At 34.9% G+C, this 25,828-nt stretch overlaps 1 protein-coding gene across 3 annotated transcripts in view; it reads right to left on the bottom strand.

Moving 5' to 3' along the window:
• The window catches only part of LOC149417978 (protein toll-like), a 31,404-nt gene extending 5,937 nt beyond the window's left edge, over positions 1-25,467 (bottom strand). Inside the window, exons 1-4 of one of the 3 annotated variants that reach the window (XM_089639573.1) lie at positions 25,080-25,467; positions 5,759-6,015; positions 1,129-2,185; positions 599-914 (exon numbers count right to left, since the gene is read on the bottom strand). In XM_089639573.1, the coding sequence (XP_089495699.1) occupies positions 599-914; positions 1,129-2,185; positions 5,759-5,918 (1,533 nt within the window). In that variant the 5' untranslated portion in view covers positions 5,919-6,015; positions 25,080-25,467. Of the gene's footprint in view, positions 1-598; positions 915-1,128; positions 2,186-5,758; positions 6,016-14,863; positions 15,414-25,079 lie in introns of those variants that run through there. The other 2 variants (XM_089639574.1, XM_089639572.1) reach the window with 2 other exon arrangements.
• Positions 25,468-25,828: the final 361 nt, after the last annotated feature.

Below are 25,828 nucleotides of genomic sequence, written 5' to 3'. Positions count from 1 at the left end.
AACAATTGATCAAATTTCAAGTTTCGTGAAAGTCCTATTCAAGTTCTGTTATATTTTTATGGGCCAGTTGCTTCATTTCAATTTCAAAATTAACATTGAAATTTGATGAATTGTTTAAATTCTGTGAAACAACCCGTCCTTAGAGTTACACCAAGCACATCAATGGAAGGCCTGTTGGGATACCTACATATTTTAAAATCTATTCATGGGAGGAACAAACACATTTTGAAGTTGAATTGAAAAATGTTCAGAAGGCATATTTGAGGTGATTAACAAACTGGTACTTACATTATTATTATTGGACTTATTCCTCATTAAAGATTGTGTTTATGATTTTGATTTAATTTTTTTTTTTAAATCAAGAAAACAAAGATAGAGACAGTAATAAATAAAACCCTAAAAAACATTAATCGAAGAATTCGACAGCATCCTAATTCCGCCCGGGCATAGAAATATTAATATGTAAGTATAACAAGTAATTCTAAAACTATCTTCTTCTAGTGTAGAAATCAGCTACTGCACGGAACTAAGGGTTATTGAAATGTTCTTATTAATTAGAATGTAAAATACAATAATTATGAATGTAGTATTATATTACCGATAAACTCTGTACTTTATTGAAGCTTAGGTCCAAATATCTCAGGTTTTGCATGCTTAGTCTCCAGTCAGCGAAGATTTGGGTTATGGAGTTGTGGCTGAGATATAAGGTTTGGAGATTATCCAGCTTTTGAAATGGAGAACGTTCCATACCTTCAACTAACATTCCATTAGTTTCCATGAAAGACAAGTTATTGAAGGACAAGTCAACTATTTTTAATTGACCGGTAGAGAAGAACGTCTCCAGCGCAACTTCTTGCAATTTGTTACCTCGCATTGTTAATTTCTCCAATGATATAAGGTGCTCAAATATTTTGCTGCAAATTAGGAAAAATCAACATGTTAGTATGTATAGTCAATTCTAGTTAAAATAAGATGCTCCAACAACCTCTGTCCATACATAATATATAATTATTTTAACAGTTTTGTAAAAAGTCAAATTCGTCAACGGATTTCAAAAGGTTTTCTTTTCGTCAAAATTGAGAGAAAAATAGAGAAATTAAAAATTGACAACAATTATTGATAACTCACCCTGATAGCTCCACCAAATGATTTCTGTCTATTTTCAGGTCTTTTAAATTCTTGAGAGATTGAAAACTTTCATCTGGTATTTTTGTTAATAAATTATCACTTAGATTTAATTCAGTAAGGTTCTCTTGGTCTCTTAACAAATTTATTGGTAGTTCAGTGAGATCATTTCTGTTTAAATGTAATATCCGAATCCCCCGTGAACCCCACAGCAAAGATTCAGGTAGATACGAAATCTTACAACCATGTAATTTTACATCAGTTAAATTAATTTTGTTGCTTAATAAACCTTCGGGCAACGATTTCAAACTTTGTTTGTTATCGAATAACCTAATCTTCACCAATCTTGGGTTTGATGCGAACAAACCTTCAGGTAGAGATGTTAAGTTGTTTCTAAAAAGATCTATCCCTTTTAGGTTTGGCAGCTTGCTAAATACATCTGAATCCAGATTCTCTAGTTTGTTTGAGTTCAGATCCAATTCCTCCAAGGATTCCAAACCGTCGAATACTTTGGAATTCAGATAAGACAAATTATTCTGCCAGAGATTGAGCTGCTTCAAGACTTTAAGGTGTTTGAACAGTCCATGTGGAAGTGCTTGTATTTTATTCTGCCCCAATTCCAAAGTATTAAGTTTCGTGATATGTTTGAAGATATTCGGGGGTAAATGTAATTTGTTCATCCTGAGATTAAGCAACGTCAAATTTCTCATGTTACTGAATATGTCTTCTGGTAAGTCTGTCAATCCATTGTTGTTCAAGAATAATTGAGTCAATTCTTCTGCACCTTGGAAATGGGACGTACTGAGAGTGTCAGATAGATTATTCCCGTTAGCCACGAACTTGAGGCCTTCCAGTTTGTTGATTCCGAGCTTCAAAAAGATATTACTAAATCCAGTGGAGGGAAGTGGGCAGTTGTTGATGAAAATTTTTTCTCCTGATCTATAAGATTTTGGCATGGTTAGAAAAGGGAGCATGGCATAGTCTTCAGGTCTGGCATTGTCCTGGCACTGTACAGAAACAGAATTTCCGTCGATGATCTTCACAAAAAAAGTAGGTGAATCTGGAAATCAACAACGCAATTAAAACATCTTTTTAATAATATGCACAACAGAGGGTTAACATAAAAACAAACTACAAAGAAGTCGGCATCAGTATCAGTATGGTACAGTAACAGTAGTCGGCCCTGAGCCTAACGGCGCCAGTTAAAACCTCAAGGGAGCTGTATTTTTTTTTATTTTTATGTGACACCTCACAAGAGTGTCCCTGCCTGTGCAGTGTACAGACAGGGGAACTATGTCACCACCCGGTTGGGCGGCGTTGTGAGGCGGAATAAGGTAGGGGCTGTAGGAAGGGATTTGTTAATGCGGGCCTTGAAGAGGCTCGGATTATAGGAGGGAGGAAAAACAGATGCCGGTAGCTCGTTCCACATACGAGCCGACTTACACAAAAACGAGTCGTAAAAACGGCCCGTTCTCATGAAGCCAACGTCAACCGTGAACGGGTGTTCAGTTCGTGTCCGTCGAGTTTCGCGCACGTGCACCAGTGCATCAGGAATCAATGCTGCTAGCTCCTTGGAGCAGGCTCCATTGAAATACCTGTAGAACGGACACAGCATGCCTACATTGCGTCTATGCATTAGAGAAGGCAATAGGTCTGTTAACAACGGATTGTCAATCAGACGGATCTCTCTCCTTTGCACAGATTCAAGCAGGTTTATTAAGTATATTACTTCTTCTAAGACAGTAAACTTATTTTGTGGCACCATTTTAATTGAAATTAATAAAATACTTTGTTTTTACCACTTTTATTGTTTATTACCAACATGTTTCATGAGCAACGCTCACTTCTTCAGGGTTTTTAATAAAACTAATTATAAATAATAGACATAAACAATGGTGTCAATAGAAAATAATAGACATAAACAATGGTGTCAATAGAAAATAATAGACATAGACAATGGTGTCATTATGTCTATGTCTATTATTTTCTATTGACACCATTGTTTATGTCTATTATTTATAATTAGTTTTATTGAAAACCCTGAAGAAGTGAGCGTTGATCATGAAACATGTTGGTAATAAACAATAAAAGTGGTAAAAACAAAGTATTTTATTAATTTCAATTAAGTATATTAGTATTAGGTGTTAGGTATCATTAGCGCTTTGGCTCCTTGGGTTTTTGGCACCTTGGCATTTCGGCACCCAGAGCAGACTACTCCAATTGCACCTGTATAGGACTGGCCCTGATCAGTACCAGTTTCTTTGGTCATTTTCAGGGTAAGAGGGGACTGCAGGCGGGTGTTCCAAACTAGTTCTAAAATATTTTGAAACTTTATTACGGTGTGCTAAATACATTTAAACGTATCCTCTAAAAAGATTTGTCTATGAGCAAGTTTTGAAAGTATACAGGTGCATACTAATAGTGTAAGCATTCAAATTTAAATAGCATTATTACGCGGCAATCTTATATACTTTCTAACTTACCTAGAATTTATCCCAGAAATATAATACACCATAACCACTCTCCGACACTCATTTTTCTATGTAGATTACAGATTTTAGATGATAATTTCTAAATAAACTTTAATGCCTCAAGCATTCATTTGTTACAGTCAAAGTGATTATACAATCAAGTGATGGAAAAAACCTATGCTAAAACCTAATTTATATTTAATCCAACATAAAAATACATTCAAAATACACTGCCTGTTCAACAATAGGTAGGTATGTAAAATAAAACAAGAGTTTGGGTCAAGTGAAGAGAAATTGTGTAAATTGGTAAAGTTCTGGGGCCATCGCTAAATATCTCCTGAATCTTGCCACTAGAGTGGATGTTGTATTATAGTCGACACATTCGCAGAGATTGGGAGAACGTTAAGTTGGTTCCAGGGGCGGTTCAATTGGTGTTTGAACCCCCAAAATTTAAAGACAATAATAAGTACTGTGAAATAGCAGGGCTGCGAGCGGCAGGTTTGGAATAATTCTTTATGTTGTTATCGATGTAGAATGAAACAAAAAACGTAAAAGACATTGTCAAATAGAATGGCAAGTCTAAATTTAAATGGAATTGATAAACGTCGCTTCGCTTCACACCACGGAACCACCATACTCTTAGCTACGCTCCGAGTATCTTAGGATACTCCTGACGGGCGTTTCAAACTCTTATTTTATTTACTTTAATATTGTGCAGAACTGTATTAAAACGTAATCTCTTTAAAAGAATTTGCCATAAGTACATGGATTGTATAGTTATTTCCAATTTACTATATTAACACAATATGGATTTTGAGTTGCGGACTCGTGACATATTTACCTACAAATTGATAAAGATAAAAATATTTGGGCATTTTTCATAATATCAAATAAAGATTAGTCACACATTTTTTTCAAATGACCTACCACACCTAGATCCCTACTACCACCTCTAGTTGCGAAGCGAGATAAAGTCGCCTATTGCTGGTAGGTAACATGTTTTAAGCTCGGGACTTTCTGCCCTAAAAGTACCGTTATGTAGAAACTCACCTACTGTGAATAATAAATACGTAAGTTGAATGTAAATCAGCAACTGTATTCCATATTTGAGACAGAGCTATTTAATGCTTTATTTATTTATTTATTAAACGCCATAAAAGGCTTTTACAGTAATGTGATACATTAAATTATAAGTACACAGTGATACATAGGCGAATATTAGTATTAATTTAAGAAACAATATGTATATAAAATGACATTGAATGTGTTACAGCTTTCAAAATAATTCAAGGAGATGAGGAAGAGGATTGTTGGTTGTGCCTGGCTATTTCAGCTCATCAACAATGTAATGAGAGTATTTAATACTCTCATACCATGTGTCTAAAACTGAAAGTAATGAAGCATATGGCGACTTGCAGGGACCTAGGAATTGTGTGTGAAGCTCGCTTAACATTTTATACCATATTGAAAAGATCTGTAAATCAGTTAGAGAGATGTTGGGTTTTGTCATACACAAGAGTTGATCAACCTTGCAGTTATAAGGCTGCTTCACTTTAGCTTAGTGCGTATCATTCTCGAGAGTGGATCTCAGGTATGGGGGCCAGAGGATACCGTCCGTGTGCTGATGGTCGAGAAAATAAAAAAGAAATTTTTACGAAACCTTTGAAACATGGTTGTTTTCAACAGCATTTTCTGGGTATTTGCAGCCTTAGTTCTAAAAGGGATGTTGCATTACTTCTGATGGCTTATAAGCTTCTGATTGGTTTATTATCGATACCAGATATTCTGCCTAAAATAGGATTCTACGTTCGGGATGATTTCACGCGAGGCCACCAACAGAGGCTTTTGATTCTTCCCAGGTGCAGAACTAACTTACCAATGAATGGTAATGCTCCTGCGATGACTTACAAGGTTAATTAATTGCCTCGCAGGAAATGCGGATATTTTCCACATGTCGTACAAAGAATTTAAGCATGAAATATTATTTAACCTTTAACTGTGTGTACCTACGTCTAACCTTATATTTATTACTTTGTCAAATAATTTGTTTGTGATTTTTTTTATCGGTTTTGCAATGCATTGGTTTTTATACTGTTTTTGCAAAATAAATAATTAATAAAATAAGTAGGTAAGTATATAAATGAATAAAAAAATCAACTGACCTGTCATTGGACATATCACCTCGTACGTCCCACCTCCTCCAGAGAAGCAAGAGCAGTTAAACCTTCCAGGACACGCAAAGTTGTCATTTTCCACGGACAATACAGGATTAGCAGAGAAAACTGCTGTAATAACAACAGCCAGCCAGATGAAGGCTGCCATCTTGCCACCCGCTAATTGTTTTGATTGGTTTTCCTGCCAATTTCAGTTTGAAACTTTCCTAGTCATTATGATGCCGGGTATTCCATACATTTGTTGTCTGAAAAAAGAAAGTCAATTTGAGACCAAGGAGGAATTATAGAAGTCCCAGAGAGAGATTGTACATGTCGTCGTTGATATTTTTTTATATTTTGCCTTTTTCGTTTTCATACACAATGTGACGACATACGTTATACATATATTTTACCATCATTGATACTTTCGGTACTGGTGCGCCCAACATGTGCCCAAATGTACGCCCAACATTTATACAAGGTTAACATGGTCCAGACCCAGAGAGGCGTGCAACGCTTAAGCTAGATAAGTACGAACAAGTATCAAGCAACGGTTGAACATGTGAAAATGTCTAAATATATTATTACAGTCACTGATTTATTTTCCCATTTTCATGTCTAAAATATTTACATGCATGTTATTTGTAAATTGTGACGTAAAAAATTGCAATAATTTAACTTAAATAAAAGAATAATATTGAACTCGCGGATTATGGATTTAATGAAAGTATAAAATTAAAATATAGTGTGAATGATGAATACTTGGAGCAGGTGGATGCGTTTGTGTATTTGGGAAGTATATTGGGCTATAGAGATATGGAAAGAAAGGTAAATGCAGGAAACTTCATTAATGGAGGACTGGACGCGGTTGGCGCTAACAAAAAATTGTCCAAAGAAGCAAAGCTAGCAGTCCACAATAGAGTACTGGTGCCTACCCTGAAGTATGGTAGTGAGGAATGGAACTGGCAGAGGAAGGACGAAAACAGATTGAATGCTGTAGAAATGAGATCCCTGAGGAGTATGTGTGCTAACACCAATTATGATCGTGTGAGAAATGTGCAAAAAATGCGGTGCTGATGTAGGCGTAATGAGTAAGATTAAGAAAGGGACGCATAGATGGTTTGGGCGTGTAGAGCGAATGAACGAAGAAAGGAGTGTAAGGAAAATATATGACGCGAATGTGAATGGTAGAAGTAGTCATGGACGCCCGAGGAAGACATGGCACAATCAAGTGAACCAGACACTTGAGTTGGAATAACAGAATAGTATGAATGTGAATGAGTGTGTGCCAAGACCGAGTTATTTGGCGTCCGTCCTCTGCCTGCCCCTGAGGAGAAACGGCGTGATGGTTAGTTAGTTAGTTAGCGTTAATTTGAATAAATAATAACAAAAAAACTTGACGTCTTTAGTTTGTGTTTCGGCTGCTTGCATAGATAACCCTGTATATCCATCACCACCTCAATCCAGGCTAGGGTAATCAACTTGTTCGAGTGTCCTGGCCTAGGATGAGAAGGTTTTGGTAGATCTTTATAATAAATGGGAAGCAAATTAGAATACGCACTGATTTAACTATAAAAACTTACTGCAAAATCAACTGCTAAAAATAAAAGAAGAAACAAAATGATTTTAACACGTCTATTGTAAAAGAAAATATTATTACTATAGGCGTAGGTATCTTGGTTGTGTTTGGAAGATGGTTCATTCTTTTGCATGTCGTGTCTTTTATTTATTTATGAGACAGATGTTTCAAGAGAGCTATTGCCTATCAGAGGTACATCTTTAGAAGAGCCTGTTGTGTCAATAAGGTTAACATTAAGAAAGTCGTACCTGGACACGCACTTACGAAAGTCTCTTTTTAAAAATATAACTAACACTAGGTGACGTATACCCGGCGTTGCTCGACGTTTCTCTACTTTCTATAATTGTAATATGCCCGTATTAACTAGTAATTATAAAACTTCCGGAAGAGACAATCTATGTAAATAAAATATAACTAACACTAGGTGACGTATACCCGGCGTTGCTCGACGTTTCTCTACTTTCTATAATTGTAATATGCCCGTATTAACTAGTAATTATAAAACTTCCGGAAGAGACAATCTATGTAAATAAAATATAACTAACACTAGGTGACGTATACCCGGCGTTGCTCGACGTTTCTCTACTTTCTATAATTGTAATATGCCCGTATTAACTAGTAATTATAAAACTTCCGGAAGAGACAATCTATGTAAATAAAATATAACTAACACTAGGCGACGTATACCCGGCGTTGCTCGACGTTTCTCTACTTTCTATAATTGTAATATGCCCGTATTAACTAGTAATTATAAAACTTCCGGAAGAGACAATCTATGTAAATAAAATATAACTAACACTAGGTGACGTATACCCGGCGTTGCTCGACGTTTCTCTACTTTCTATAATTGTAATATGCCCGTATTAACTAGTAATTATAAAACTTCCGGAAGAGACAATCTATGTAAATAAAATATAACTAACACTAGGTGACGTATACCCGGCGTTGCTCGACGTTTCTCTACTTTCTATAATTGTAATATGCCCGTATTAACTAGTAATTATAAAACTTCCGGAAGAGACAATCTATGTAAATAAAATATAACTAACACTAGGTGACGTATACCCGGCGTTGCTCGACGTTTCTCTACTTTCTATAATTGTAATATGCCCGTATTAACTAGTAATTATAAAACTTCCGGAAGAGACAATCTATGTAAATAAAATATAACTAACACTAGGTGACGTATACCCGGCGTTGCTCGACGTTTCTCTACTTTCTATAATTGTAATATGCCCGTATTAACTAGTAATTATAAAACTTCCGGAAGAGACAATCTATGTAAATAAAATATAACTAACACTAGGTGACGTATACCCGGCGTTGCTCGACGTTTCTCTACTTTCTATAATTGTAATATGCCCGTATTAACTAGTAATTATAAAACTTCCGGAAGAGACAATCTATGTAAATAAAATATAACTAACACTAGGTGACGTATACCCGGCGTTGCTCGACGTTTCTCTACTTTCTATAATTGTAATATGCCCGTATTAACTAGTAATTATAAAACTTCCGGAAGAGACAATCTATGTAAATAAAATATAACTAACACTAGGTGACGTATACCCGGCGTTGCTCGACGTTTCTCTACTTTCTATAATTGTAATATGCCCGTATTAACTAGTAATTATAAAACTTCCGGAAGAGACAATCTATGTAAATAAAATATAACTAACACTAGGTGACGTATACCCGGCGTTGCTCGACGTTTCTCTACTTTCTATAATTGTAATATGCCCGTATTAACTAGTAATTATAAAACTTCCGGAAGAGACAATCTATGTAAATAAAATATAACTAACACTAGGTGACGTATACCCGGCGTTGCTCGACGTTTCTCTACTTTCTATAATTGTAATATGCCCGTATTAACTAGTAATTATAAAACTTCCGGAAGAGACAATCTATGTAAATAAAATATAACTAACACTAGGTGACGTATACCCGGCGTTGCTCGACGTTTCTCTACTTTCTATAATTGTAATATGCCCGTATTAACTAGTAATTATAAAACTTCCGGAAGAGACAATCTATGTAAATAAAATATAACTAACACTAGGTGACGTATACCCGGCGTTGCTCGACGTTTCTCTACTTTCTATAATTGTAATATGCCCGTATTAACTAGTAATTATAAAACTTCCGGAAGAGACAATCTATGTAAATAAAATATAACTAACACTAGGTGACGTATACCCGGCGTTGCTCGACGTTTCTCTACTTTCTATAATTGTAATATGCCCGTATTAACTAGTAATTATAAAACTTCCGGAAGAGACAATCTATGTAAATAAAATATAACTAACACTAGGTGACGTATACCCGGCGTTGCTCGACGTTTCTCTACTTTCTATAATTGTAATATGCCCGTATTAACTAGTAATTATAAAACTTCCGGAAGAGACAATCTATGTAAATAAAATATAACTAACACTAGGTGACGTATACCCGGCGTTGCTCGACGTTTCTCTACTTTCTATAATTGTAATATGCCCGTATTAACTAGTAATTATAAAACTTCCGGAAGAGACAATCTATGTAAATAAAATATAACTAACACTAGGTGACGTATACCCGGCGTTGCTCGACGTTTCTCTACTTTCTATAATTGTAATATGCCCGTATTAACTAGTAATTATAAAACTTCCGGAAGAGACAATCTATGTAAATAAAATATAACTAACACTAGGTGACGTATACCCGGCGTTGCTCGACGTTTCTCTACTTTCTATAATTGTAATATGCCCGTATTAACTAGTAATTATAAAACTTCCGGAAGAGACAATCTATGTAAATAAAATATAACTAACACTAGGTGACGTATACCCGGCGTTGCTCGACGTTTCTCTACTTTCTATAATTGTAATATGCCCGTATTAACTAGTAATTATAAAACTTCCGGAAGAGACAATCTATGTAAATAAAAATTTTAATTTTCGTTTGTAAGGACCGGCTGTACCACAAAATTTGAACAATTCATCAAATTTTAAAGTTGATTTTCAAGTTCTGTAAAGGTTCTATTCAAGTTCTGTCATTATTTCAGATTTTTGAAAACACCGGCCAATATTGATATAATAACAGAAATTGAATAGAACCCTCACAGAACTTGATAATCAAATTTGAAATTGTTCAAATTCTGTAAGACAACCTGTCCTTAAAAATCTTAAATCTCCGAAAGTTCTTCGCCAATTGCTTTGAAATGTTGACACACGTTGCATTCGAATACGCGTTTGTTTTTATTTATCTATATTATATAGATGTCACCTGACAATTAAAAACACGCTTTTTTTAAAAAGCATCGCCATCTGTTGGACAAACATGCTTTTTTTTAAACTGCGTTTTGTTGGACGTAAACGCAACACACACTATTGTTTCTCTATCTGCACAGACAGACTGAACCACAGTTACGCGTGGCGGGGTACAGCTAATACAAAATAAAAATAAAGCCTGCCTGTAAACATTAATTTGGGAATTCCAAATACGTAGAAATTCGGAAGTTCCCGTCATCTAAAGTCTAGCGGTATCCTGCTATGCTGAAATACCCACTATAAATAGCCTTAAAATATTATAAACAAGAATTTCTTTAGTCAGCAACCAATAAAAACTACTACTTCGAAAAAGCAGGAGGGTCTAATTGTCCCGATTTGTAAATTTATCACAATAAGTTTTTTATTCCCGCTTAGGGCTTAGCACACACATCGCAGCCCGAAACTTAATTAAGCAACTTTTTAAGCTTTAAGCCGACTCTAGTAATAATGATGAACTGCAGTACATTTTTAAAAAATAAATAATGACATTCTTACTTAACTCTTAAACCCTACCTGGGGTACTGGAGTACCCCCCTGGTGTTTAAAATATCAACAATTTGAACAATATTGCACTGTTGCAAAAATCGCTCTAGCTAATCTACTCTGGATAATTGGCGCGTAAGTACGTCAGTAAGCCGTGACCACCCGGCAAGTGCATTCGCGTCCACAGGTGTTCCGGGGTACCCCAGTACCCCGTGGTAGGAATAGTGTTAGTTCTTCCTTCCAGTAATTCTTGAATTACTGAAGTTGTTTTTCGACATCTCTCTGGTAAGTTTACACATTATTCATGATTTACTTTACTTTGTGATAATGGTTAGTGTACAGTGTTAATAGGCAGGGCCTGCGCCCAATAACAAGACATTCATGGACTAAGAATGTGTTATGAATATAATGACAGTGTATGCAGTGTAATGAGGTGTTGTATTGTTTTCAGATATGGCATCTCAGACTCAATGTCTTAGGGGGGGGGGGGGGGGGGGGTGAAATTGCTGATGCTGCTTTGTTGGTTTCTTACGACGAAGAGCTCAACCTAGGAGAAGATTCAGAAGATGAGCCCGACGGTGTTATCGAGGATTTCCGCGACCGTTTTGAAGTCGTATCTCACGAAGACGGTGATCAAGATAGTGTGGAAGGAGATGAAGAGTATTTAAGCCTGACAATGACGGGGCTGTTATAAATGAAGAAGGTAGGCGCTTGGTTCGTGTGCTAGATTCTCCATTAGTTATGTAAGGAAAAGGTCATAATAATCGACATAAGTGGACTGGTGTTAAGCCTTCTCGCTCAAGAATGCCTCGCCGCAATATTTTGTTGCACCCACCTGGTAACGTCTTAACAGAAACATGACATGTGAAAATTGGTTTACGTCTATACCCTCAGCTAAGAAGTTACTGGAAAAAATCATAACATTAGTTGGAACTGTAAAGAAGAATAAACGAGAAATTACTCCTGTTTTCTTGGACACTAAAAATCGAGAGATGTGCACATCAATGTTTGCCTACGATGGACCTCTCACACTTTTGTCGTATTGTCCTCTGAAGTCAGCTAAGAAGAATGTTGTAATTATGCTGTCTATATGCATGACAACACTGACAAGGATAATGAAGTGTACCTTCCAGAAATAATACATTTCTATAATAAAACCAAATGCGGGGTGGATGTGTTCGAACAATTTTGTAAGAAATACTCAACGTCTAGGAAGACTAAAAGGTGGTCCATGTGTCTCTTCTACGGGTTGCTAAATGCCGTTGGTGTCAACTCTTGGGTCATATTCAAGGTGTCAATTAACATTGATAAAGAGAAAATAACCAAGTGGCGTGAATTTCTTAAGAGTTTGTCAATGGCACTCATAAAGCCTCATATGAGAGCAAAATTACAATAGCCAAGTTTACCCCGGGATATCAGAGAAACTATACGTGCAGTCTTGAATATTCATAATGAAGATCATAGGCCGGTCCCTGATAATCCCAAACCTGATCGCTGCTGCTTCTGTCCGCGCACAAAGGACAGAAAATCTCGATCTGTCTGTAACACTTGTCGCAGCCATATTTCTGCGGACCATCAATACAAAATCTGTCCTTCATATAATAACAATAATGTCTATTAGTTTTTATTTATAAATTTTATTGTCTTTTCTTATTAATTTGCCATAATGAAAATAATATTTAAAAAAATTTCAAAGACTTTTATTTTATTCATTTTTTTTGCGTGGGGTACTTCAGTACCCCGTGGTAGGAATAATTACATTCTCAGAGTGGTAGGGTTTAAGAGTTAAATACCTGTATATTTTTTATTGTAGGTTATTTCAAATAGTTTAATTTTTATATTTCGAGTATCCCGAAAACGCATCATATCTCCGGATTACCAGTTACCAGTCTCAAGAAGCCGACTATTTTTTTTCGACCGGCGCGGCGCTGTATTTTGTATGGGAGTCAAGACGTTTATTAGATTACCCGCTTTTAACATCGAAAAAAATGTTGTCATCTTATCACTAATGTTATCGTATTGAATCATAGTGTAAACATGCATCCCTGAAAGCACCTGATAAACACTTTACCGGTGTTTAAAAACCTCAGAAACCTGCATTAAAACATTTTCATCGGTTCCACAGACATATGAATATATAGACTAGAAATTAAAGGTGAGGGGTAAAATCAACTGTTGAAGAAGGGGGTAAAGCTGACTGTGATTCGTCAATAAATCAATCTGACAGTATATAGGCATCTCGCATTATAATATCACCATTTAGTTCTTAAAAGTAAAATCTGCTTTTGAATGAATAGACATTTTTACATGGGAGCGCAAATTACTCGCCACGTTATGAACAAATTTGCGAAGTCCAAATTCGGCAAAAAAAATTTTCTTCTATTTTCAGAGTCGAATATTTTGTTTACGTATTTAGTTAAGACACTTTTATAAGTGTTCATAATTTACTTCCCAGTAACAACGATGCGCACACTTGAGAATCGCTACATTCGACCAATGATGGCTCGATGTGATAGTATATGTTTCTACAACTGATTCATATTGTACGACGTGAATAAGCTTAAAATGATGCTTACATATGGAATGTAATGCTCCAATGGAACCGGTATGGGGAGTGGGGAATAATACGCTTTTAATCACTTAGGGCAGGTCTACTAATATTCATATGTCTATGATCGGGTCAAATGTAAAATACCTACAAGAGATGAAGAGATTTTCAAATTTTCCGCAAATTCCTTTACCTCTAAAATAAAACAAAATTCTATTGAAATTAGTACATATTTTTAAATATCTAGTCATATTCGTATTTTCTATTTCGTTGAGGCTTTAAAATTAGACTTTTTTTTAAATTTACTGCGAACAAAAGCGAGATGTAGCACGATCTCGCAACAATTGTAAATATTATTTTTCAATATTGTTGGATAATTAAGAAATGCCCAAAATACCTGTATTTTCCGCACAAAACACAAAAACGTTCTCCCCGCAAAAAACACGATTCTTGAAAATTTTAGAAATTCCCCACAATTTCGGGAATTCTCCACGAATTAGCAACCCTGTTATGGATGTTTGTAGACCATAGATATATTACTCGATGAATGATATTAGTGATGAATAAGCAAATTCAGTCGTAAAAACCAAACGGTTGGTTTTAATAAGATGGTGTTTTATTCGTTTTTACATTGCGATTTATAAAGTCTACATATAAAAATATATAGTAAAACTTACATTTTCAGAATCAGCGTTTGTTGATCTATATGAATAAGTCATAATAGTTTTCACTGGAGTTCCTTGCTATAAAAAGGTAGGTACTGTTATACCGACATTGGCCGATATTTCAGTATTTTTATAAATGGGATCAGTCGGCTTACCTGGTCACGGTTCCTAGCGTAGAGCAACTTGACGAAATAATAGTAAAAATCTCTTAACGAGCTTAAAAAGCAAATTAAATTAAACATCAAAAGTCATAATTTTCCAGATCCACATTAGCAGATACAGCAACGGATTCATTTCCTTCAAGTCCTTTCGATAAGATCAATAAGTTGAACTACGTTCTAACGTTTCAAAATAGGCATTGGTTAAAATATTCCAAGCATTTCTGGACAATAAGTAGGTAGTGTTAGAACGGATTTAAAGTTTTGACTAAATATAAAATTGGCTAAACGACGACTAAAATATGGAAAAAAACGCCCATAAACAATCAAACCCCATGCGATCGAACCTAGATTTATGAGTTTGACTCACCTATCAATGAACTACGTTTCACTCGTACATAGTCACGTCCTGCCAATGTGGTAAAATGCTTTGCTAAAATCTGCAACTGATAAGGCCACTTGTCCAGCAAACGATAGAAAATCCTTAAATAATAAACAACGACGTAATATAATAAGAAGTAATACTTTAATATTGTCTCCACTTTTTTCTTCGGATTCAGAAACACTTGTGTCACACCGACGTAGAAAAAGTATTTATGGTTTTTCAATGACCCATAAAATCATCAGGCGAATACTCGATTTCATCGGTTTATTTCAGTCTCGAAAGTTCAAATTGTTGTCAACACTTCTCCACCGTCCCTGCCAGCACTATTTACAAATACTAACGAAATGACCCGATACTTTTATTTGAACTTTTGTTTTTCTACACGCGATTAGTAATGTTGTTATCGTATTCACAGCTCGCGAGGCGACATATCGCAAATCGCAAAACAGCAGACACTCACAACCAGCAAAACAACTCTGAACCACTGAAACTGGTCTCGTCTGGCCCAACCTATGTTCACGCCTTTACGACGATCAACTCTGCGCGTATGTTAAAATGCGTGTGCTTCACAAATATGCTACAACTTTCTCATGCAAACTGATAAGAATGATAACACCGTTTTTTATACAAAGTATTTTTCATAAATACATTAAAAAGATAAGTTGGCACATTTTTGCGATAGTTGTGTAAATAAATGATGAATTTCCTGTAATAAACGGGAGCACATTTCATGCCTGCTCGATATTCTCAGCGAGATTCGTCAAGACTTGAAGACGAGTGCTACTTCCCTTTACTCTCGCATCGCGCAGTTATTGCTTGAATTAATATTGGTTGTGTAGTGGCTGCGCTTGCTCTCGAAAATAACTGAGGCTAACTCTTCTACGAAATTATCGCTCCCCGGGCACCCCGTCTCGCCGAGAGTATAATCGAAGCAAGTTTTTTTAAACATTGCAGCAGTTAATTTTGTTGTTAAAATTACTTAGTTTCGTAGTATAGCACGCGAAATTCAATGCGGTAATAAAAAAATATAGTTTTACAACATAAACATCCTAAACCCATCTTCATCGCCACCTCGCATCGCATCGCATCTCTAGATACTTATGGTCTAAATTGTTCCGGAGACTTGTGGTAGGTAATAGGTATACAGGGTGTATCGGCACGTACCCGACAAACTTTAATCAGCTTTTCCTTAGCACATTTGGAGTAAAAAATGTTATGGGCGCTTTGCTGTCCGGTAACATTTTTTTTCAATTAAAAACAAAAAATTATAAAAAAATCCACACTCCGTCACTGTCATTGGCATTGTTTCTCGTGTTCAACAGCTGTTATTAGCAAGTGTGTCAAAAAGCGTCCTCGCTCTTTCATACACACTAAATAATAATAGTTAAAAATGAGACGAATGGTGCCATGCCATTTCGTTGTGATTGTAAAAGCGCGCCAATGTAGGTACGTACGTATATTATTCAACGAAACTCGAATAAAATATTGCCAGATGGGTTTTCAAACTGTGACAAAGGATAAAACAGTGGTGACATGTGGTGAAAATATGAATGGTAAATTTTTTATTAAAAAAAAAATGTTACTGGACAGCAAAGTGCCCATAACATTTTTTACTCCAAATGTGCTAAGGAATAGCTGGTTAAAGTTTGTCGGGTACGTGCCGATACACTCTGTATGTTCAACAATCCACTTTCGCAGTAACGGCGATATAGCTTCCTAGCCATAGAAAACTTATCGGTGACTAATTGTCCTGTCAGATAAGTGATGGGGCTTCTTTTTAAAAAATTGAATTCAACAGTAGCCGGTCTACACATATGTTTTTTTGACACATTCCACGAGACATTAGCACGTCATATGAGTGGAGTGTGAAATAGTAATGACGAGAGAAACAAGCTCATTACCATTTCAAATCCACCTCTTTTACGTGGTAATGCATTTTAACAAGGTCCTTTGAGCGGTATGGCGGCAAATGGATTTACGCATTCAAAGAATTCAGCGACCAATATATTATGTAGGTACGTAGTTCACAGAAACAAGGATAATGACTAATGACGATCCTTGCGAGAGACGCAACAAGGTAATTTGACGATATAATTTGTTGTCTTCTCTTATTTCTCTCGTAATTAGATACTGATTAACAATCCAACTCTCTCTTTGCACCACGGTTGATCTTTGGAGCCGGTAGATTTGCAGCACAAACAAGCCACTTGAGAAATGTATTGAACCCAGTCATAACATATCAAATTTGCCTTACGACGTTTATCTCATCGTAGAATTTGCTTTTCCTACATTGAAAATGGTCCTTCGAGATGGATTTAAGTTCACCGTTAGGCAGCATCACTCTACTGTGTCAGTATTTATATTTGGTACTAGCTGAAGTCAGTTTATAGAGAGTTTTTTCTAAAACAGGCGTAGACGGTAATTTTTCTTTAATTTTGAACGTCATGTGTGCAAAATCTCATTCATTAAGAAGCATCCAAATTCAACTTTATGAGGTGGGGGTGTTTTTGGAAATATCAAGTAGATAGTTAATATTATCAATACAATATTTCATCAAACTCGGAATAAAACCATAGATTAATTTGTATAAACAAATAAAACCGCGCCGCCACAGATACTCTTTTTTTAAGTACACTTTATTATATAGATAATATTATGTTTCGGTACCTAAACCATTCTTCGACTTTCTAACTCCAGTTACATTTTGCTGAACTCTGAAGATGCAAATTTTATGTAGGTTTAATGACGTCAAACGCCTCAACAGAAAGCCGCTGAATTATCTACAATCTAATGTACAGTGTTTATAATAAAGTAAGTGCACAAAGCAAGCGTATCGTCCACCAAATAATATTAAATCGCACCCCAAAGTTCTTTTAACTTTTTATAGCCCCCAAATCTCCCACTGGTGACCAATATCCAGATCTGCAGAGTCTCACAATGACTCCGGTCGTGAAATCTACACAAAGTAAGCAAGCTAACATGCAAGTAAATAAATTAATATAATAATCTAACCGAGCAAAATGCATCATGGATTTCAGAAAATAATTAGAGAACAAATTTAAATGATAAATCAACAAATAATAGCGACACACACAGAAATGTATTTATTGCTCCATGTAGTTTGTCGTTATTATAACCTTATCAATGACGGTTAGAATTAGTTCCAAGCAAAATTCCAGTCCAACTCTATCCAAGTGAAATGATAGAAAAACAGTAAACCTCATAATTTTTTATTGATACATTAGAATAATATGTTTTGGCAATGTAAGCCTCACTAGTTTTCACCCATTCTTCAATTTAATGTGAAAAATTATGTATGTAAATCAAAATGTACTGCATTTAAATTACGTTACTTAAACGAATTTAAATGAAATAAAATAAAATGAAGTAACGTATTAAAAAATATATAATTTTGGCAGTTATAAAAACTAAGCTATATGTATTTAATTAATGGTTGGTTGTGTACAACATGTGGACTAATAATTTTTTATTTTTTATTATCCATATATTTTGTTTGTGATTTTTTTTTGTTTCCCTCATATTTTGTTTCGAGTGTAAGATTATTGAATGCGTTTATTGCCGGGTATTTGTGGTGTCTTTGTCCAAATCTTGTGTTTATCGACGGAGTTGATATGTTTTGAATGTACGCTCGTCTAGCTGGTCTATTATTGTTATTTTATGTTTGTTGAAATTTAGTCTTTTGGTCAAAAATGTACTTTAGTAGTGTTTTTATGGATATTTGGCATGTCTACTACGCCAAACACGTTGAATATTTGGTCAAGGTTTCCTTAATTTTATTAAAGGGGTTTAAAAGTTCAAAAATTAAAATACCTGGATTATCATTTTAAATTGTGGTATGAAGGTACATTTGCCATTTGGAAAGGTCAAATAAATATTAAACATGTTATTTGTTAATTGTACTAATTACCTACAGAGTTATAAAAAATACTTAACTAGACGAAATTAGAATAAAGCGCATTAGTCCCAGTTCCTCGATAATCTCTGAGCCTATTAAAATAATATGGCATTCCCAACTAGAGTAGCGAGTGACGAGAGCGAAAGAGTTCAAATTTTGTTTCAACCTTAAAATGCACAGAAAAGTGCCGCAGGTGAAATTTTTTACATTGAATCCCCAGGAGAAGGGAGTGGAATATGAATGATTAGTTACATTCACAAAGACAGAAAAAGAGCAGCAGCCGAAGTTTTTTCTAGGTAGGAGGGCAAACCAATAATGCTTCTGTATTTTGGTTTTCGGAAAGTCAGTGTTCCAAAAATATTAAAATAGAAATCTTTCAGTATTTTCTTACATGGAAATCTTAGTATTGTTTAAAACGGAAGCCTTTAAAACATATCAGCTTACCAAGCTGTAGCCGAATGGACAACTGCGTCGGATTCCCACCCAGGCGTTGCGGGATGCTCCTTCATTATCGCACATACAACATTTTCCCGTGTTCTCAACGCGTATCATTTTGGCACCATTCCCGACGAGAGACAATGGGCACGACAATGACGGGACGGTGTCCCTACGAAACCTTTCACACCGTCCCAGCAGCACAGTGGCCAAACTTGATCCCTATGAAGATGGTGGGATAGCGGAGAAGAGACTTTTGAAGAACCCTGGGGACTAAGTAACTAACTCTAGCCGACATAACCACAAGACAACTGGAGATCAGGGTCGAAGAGAACCTTCCCTTAGGGGCCGTTCAAGTATTACGTAAGCAGATTTATTACAATTATTTACCCCCTCGTCCCCCTTGTCACCAAAAGTAAGCAAAGCTCTTAAACCCCCTCCCATGCTTACGTAAAAATTGGTACCTATATGCATTTTTCTGTTAATGTATTCTGTTTTTTTAAGCGAGTACCTAAACGTATTAATTATTTGTGGGAATCCCCGAATGTTTTTTTTAATTTTTTATAGTGAATACCTCACAAGAGTCCCAACTGCTCCCATCTGGAGCCAGTGAGACTATGGCATCCCCAATTGGGGGATTTTGTGAGGCTGAAGGTAAGTGGGGAAAGGAAAGAGGAAGGTGGGGAAGTACCTGGCTATTCAGATCTAGTCACTAAACACGGCTAAAGCCATTTGGAGCAACGTTTCAATTCTGAATGGTGGTCTTACACCAGGGCGATGTATTCGGTTTTCAAACATACACAATGTGTGGGTTGCCAATGTGTAAAAAAAACTACTACTACTGCTACTGCTGCTGTACTACTGCTGAGCAGTGATGACGTAATCACTATCTCGACCCCCCCACCCCCCCATGTCATCAAAAATAAGCAAAGCAAAGACCCCCCTGCCCCCCTATAGTGCTTACATAATACTTGAACGGCCCCTTATACTGCTACCGCTACGTCAGGAGTGGCGCAGTGAAGAGTACAGGAAACTAATTTATATGGACTTTTCTTGTGTGGTTATATCTTAAGAACATTGTTTATGCAAAAAAATCTGCAATCAGCAACTTTAAGAGAGAAAATCCACACGGCAATTGCTTCTGTGACTCCTGATATGATTCTGCGTACCTGGAGGGAGGTCGACTATCGTATAGATGTTTGCCGTGCAACAGAGAAACTCATATCGTAATTGTCCAAGTAATGTGAAGAAAAAAAGATTTTCTGCATGTTTTGGTGTACAAATAATTAGTATACCTCTAATAAGGTGTTAGTTATTTAAGTTTAAAATTACGGACATCTTTTTCGATAACCCTGTACATTATTTAGGAAACGAAATAATCAGCAAATCGTCGAAGGGGGCACGAAACCTTTCCCCGCAACCAAATGGATTGTTGTTTTTCGTTGTCCCGCCTTGTTCAGTCAGACCTGTTTTGATTATTTTCTCAGTGTGCCATCTCTGCAGTAGTCACAAATTTGCTCTGTGCCTTTTTGCTTGTGCATCTCTTTCGATTTTCCGATATCTCATTTAATATTTGGCCATTCAAAATACCAGATAGGTACCCTATAGGTATATCTGATTTCATATTATAGTAACTCAAGCCGATTGCATCCCACCACATTCCTCAAGTTACAAATGAATAATAATAACAAAAAGATAGATTTGCAAACATTTACGCAAATCTAGTTGGTCATCGGTTTGAGGAAAAACTGTCACAACCTTGTCACAACAGATTATATCAATCTGTAATAACAATAACTCGATAAAAAATAAGGAAACGTGTAAACCAGAGGTAAATACTATACAGGGGGAGGTTGCGATCGATGGACCAGGGCAACGAATGGACCACTTCATTATTTCAGAATCTAACCATTTCTAAAATCCAAGGTCAGGCAAAAAAACAAGCAATACTCTGTAAAGACTTGCTTCTCTACTCTCAGTGTCTTCCTATCTTCGCGAATTCCATCGGAGTGTGATGTATTCCAGTATGTAATCGGACTACACCGGTGTACAAAATTTAAGCTGTGGACCATTACATGTAAATACGACGTTATTTATTATTTTGATTGCATTTTTTTGTATTGCATTATGTATTTATCATCGTTAAATGTATTCGAAAGCTCGTTTAGGATTTATTACAGCAATTTGTGGCAAGTGGGACGTATGGAGTATCTAAGGCGACTCCAAAACGAAGACTCGACGCCGGAAACGATCAAGCGAAAGAGGAGCAGAAACAATTGGATTTGCTAAAATCTAACCTATACAATTTGTAGATCACAGCTACCTACACGACAAGGTTAAGAACAGAACAAAGGGTGATTATAACAAAAAGGAATAACTACATCATTTTGAAGGAATAATATGATGGATTTAATCAGCAATTATCAAGCATAAAGCCTCGGAGGAAATAAAATGGACCCTCTTAAAAAAAAACTAATTACAGAATGGCTGATCAAAAGTGACGGAAAAAATCGGAAAACTTCATAAATAAACACGAGTTATTCTCAATTAGGGAGGTGTTAATTAAATTAACAGCTTAGAACTTGCTATTTTTTTGCATTGCTTATATGTCTTGCATTTTCATTTTATATTATTTTATTTCTTTTTATATAACCTAATCGTTGACAATTACTTATGGTAACTTCTAATAAAAAATTAAATCGTTGTTTTCGTGAATTGTTTTGATCCTTTCTCCTGCCTTAGGTAAGGTAAGGAAGTACCTTGCTATTCAGATCTAGTCAGCAGAAAAGGCTAAAGCAATCCCAAGTGATGTTTCGATGCACATAAATTAATTTGAAAATAAAATAAAGCAATGTTGCCAAAACTCTTACTATACTATTATCGCGGTTTTGGTGTTATCGCTAGTTGACCGCAACTTGATAAAACGTTATATTATTTTTTCATTAATTATAATAAATGTCTACTAAATATTTTTAGTATTTGCGCAGTATTATTTTCATAGATTAAAAAATACATTCGAATTAAATTCTTTGTATTTGCTGGGTTAGCTGGAAGAAATAGGATGTAACCTATTAACACCCTTTGTACTCTGTATTTTTGTTCAATAAATATTTTTTTTCAAATTTGAATTTGAATTTGTGATCATAATGAATTACAGCATCGCACTATAATCAATATATATTATACATTGGAAAACACACAAATACCCTATCTACAGTCTAACAGAAATACATTATTATGTTTATGATATGTTATGTGTATGTTATGTTATGATATGTTTATGTTATGTTTGTGTTATGTTTATCTTTATGTTTTATAATCACATTTGTTTACTCTCATATTATATCTCAGTTTATAAGATTGCCAATTTCATAGTTCTGTTTAAAAAAAAACGCTACTAATTTTAGAAAAATCTTTGGTTAAATAACGAAAAGCGCCCAATTGTACACAGGTTCCTATTTTTATAATTTTGTGATAACCTACTGTTACCAACTCTGTACCGTTTATGTTAAGTATGTTATGTTATGTTTATGTTATGTTTGGTTTATATATGTTACGTTATGTTAATTGTATATGACCAAGATCACCCCTAATGGGTGAAAGCCAAAATAAAGAATTTAAAAAAAAAGGTACCAAACTTATACTATTATGAAATAAATAGAAATGGCCCCTACCGAATGACTTATAATAATAACTTGTTTTCGCCACTGAGTAGAACAGTGTTGTGATGTCAAGGCAATTTTCCTTAGATCTAGGGAGATTTTTCTTATGGAAAAGTGAAATTAGCAGAAATCTAGGGAAATTTCGAACTAAGGCAAAACTTTTTTTAAATGTGTCAATATTAAGTGGATTGCTAATAAACTTGTATTATTATATTTTTTAGCACCGTCAAAACAAAATATACGTTAATAATAATATTTTATCGACTAATTTGGTGAAGGTACCTAGTACCTACCTACTTCGAACAAATATTATTTTTACTTTTACTTATAGTACCGCATGTTTTTAGGATTCCTAGTTACCTAATAATATTGATGTAAATCAAGAAGTGTTGTTTTAACATTGACAACTCAAAATGATATTGTGTTTGGAGGAAAAATAATTCATTTAAAATAATAGCTATTTCGTATGACAGAATAGTAAATAAATATAATTTAATTTATTTAATTTAATTTTATTGTAATTTCGTAACCTGGGAATGTTTGTCTTTCTTTTTTAAAAAAAAAAAAAAAAAAAAAATATGGATTCTTTGCACCCAAACCTCTATTTACCTTTCTGTAAGAAACGTACTTCTTGTACTCATATGTTTGAAATTAATTAAATTTTATTAATGGACATGATATAGCCACATTACAGGTCAAATAGCAAACAACAAAACTCAGCGTAATACAGCAAGTTCTGGGAGCGTGAGACTGACACAATTATTAGTTTCATCTCCATAAATAAACCACGCACATCATCTCACTCTGTATATAGTCATTTCTTTGATATTCGATACTACGACAGATGCAAACTGTCAAATTAGTTATTTCTGTGTCAGCAGAATTCAGAATTGCAATAAATATACGATGGTTGTAAATATAATGAATAATTAAATTAGTGACTGCCTACAATGTAATTTAAGTACAACAATGTAATATCCAAATAAAGAGTAAACCATTTTTTTCATCCTTTATTCCTACGTCGTAACCCCCCCTCCCCCCTCCCGACGGCGATTTTTTTACTTGCTAAGGTCGTATCCCCGGAATCTAGGGAAAAAAATTTTTGGGCATATCATCACTGGAGTAGAGCGATGTATCGTAGCATTGGTATTCAAACAGGATTCTCACATCTAATATAAAACTTGATACGTTAATTAAATATTTAATAGGTATGTATGCATTTTCCGCGTTTGATACAAATCGATTGGAATAATGAACATTATATATATATATATATATTTTTTTTTTTTAAACATACAACAAACGATGTTGTATTCCCATGAGTTATTAAACTCATTAAGGGATCGCCAATTGGTAGTTTTCAAATAGAAGAGTAAAAAAATTTTAAAAAGAGTTTTGTACAGAAAAATTAGATTAAAAATTAAAAATAACCAACCCAACCCAATGTGCAGACACAATGTATGAAGAAAACATTTACAAAACATTTCACAGAAGCAACATACAGACACAACATATGAAGAATCACTTTACAGATATGTCACAAAAAAAAATTGTCTTATAAGACTTTATGAATTATTATAATCACTCATTTGATTTATGTACTGTTGGTGTCAAAAAGTTGAAAAAGTATCCTCAATGATGGACTATATAAATGCATAAAAACAAAATCAGGAAAATACATTAAAAAGTACGGGGTCAAAAATAAACAGACCTAATACAAGATGTTTTACATTCAAAATACATGAGAAGATTAAAAAAGCTCATCATCTCTGGATGTACAAAGTTTGGTATTTGGAGATAATTAGGACGGCTATCAGAAATATATTATTACTAGGTTATTTATTCCTACTCAAGTCTTTGTTTCGGTTTTTCCGTTTTTATAATAGGTCTAGTAGGTGTAAGAGGTTTTTAAAGTTTTTTTGTATAAAAGAAAATCCGTAATTTGAAGAGATTTTATGTGATTAACGAACATAACTTAAACAGTTTTGTTAAAATGTCATTAATTTTAACGGGCAACAACACAAAATACAAAGAAACATAGACATACCATTCACAAGAAACCATAAATAAACCACTCACCTAGAAACAATTAAATAACAAGTTTAATCTTTTATTTTTGTATTCGAAAAGTAAATACTTTATTGCTGTCAAATACCTACAAATATGTTGATTGGCACGGGGTACCTACCCAAAACTTTAATTGCATCGATGTTGTCAGCCACTATCACATCGTGTTTGACCAAAAATTAAAATAGAGTCAATTTTTAAGGTTCATCACACAATTAATCACAAATCACAACACTTGGCAGCGCCCATATGTATTTTTAAACGAGTGTTAACAATGTCACAATGTTTAAAACTTTCACCGCGCATCGTTTTTAATCAAACAATGTCCATTGGCGCAATTAGCTTAAAAACTTAGGTGAAAAAAATAAAACTTAGACACTCCCGAAACACTTTGATCTAGATACCACATCAAAAAATTACTGTAAATTTACAGAATTTGAATCTTTTGACAGTGTTGATATACAGAGTCGCCAGCAGTCGCCAGCATAAATATACCACTCTCTAGATCGATATCTTCCGGCTTTTTGTATCCAACAGAATTATACAGTACTTAACCACAGATATACAAGCAGTACCTACCGTGCGGAGCAGAGCAGTAGACAAGGTAGAGGAAACTCAAGGCCATTTAAAAAAAGATGCGACCATAGACAACATAATTGCTCTCAGCCTACTCTATTCATTCACTAGCCCAAAAAAACTATTATAAAAATAAAAATGTCCTTGAAGCAGAAAAATGTCGAAATGTTTTCCAAGGGCAAGGTTCATCTGACTAAGAAAATAAACTTTTACAGTGCATTTCCTTGAGATGAAACTTGTTAATCTGAGAAGAAGACACCCAAAATGACAAGAAATTTGCAAAAACACTGAAGA

Source organism: Hesperophylax consimilis, chromosome 14 (genome assembly GCF_061612785.1).
Source record: "Hesperophylax consimilis isolate HC1 chromosome 14, BYU_Hcon_1.0, whole genome shotgun sequence".
Taxonomy (NCBI): Eukaryota; Metazoa; Arthropoda; class Insecta; order Trichoptera; family Limnephilidae; genus Hesperophylax; species Hesperophylax consimilis.
Note: the sequence above shows the minus strand (reverse complement) of the source record. Positions and strands in the feature narration are given on the sequence as shown.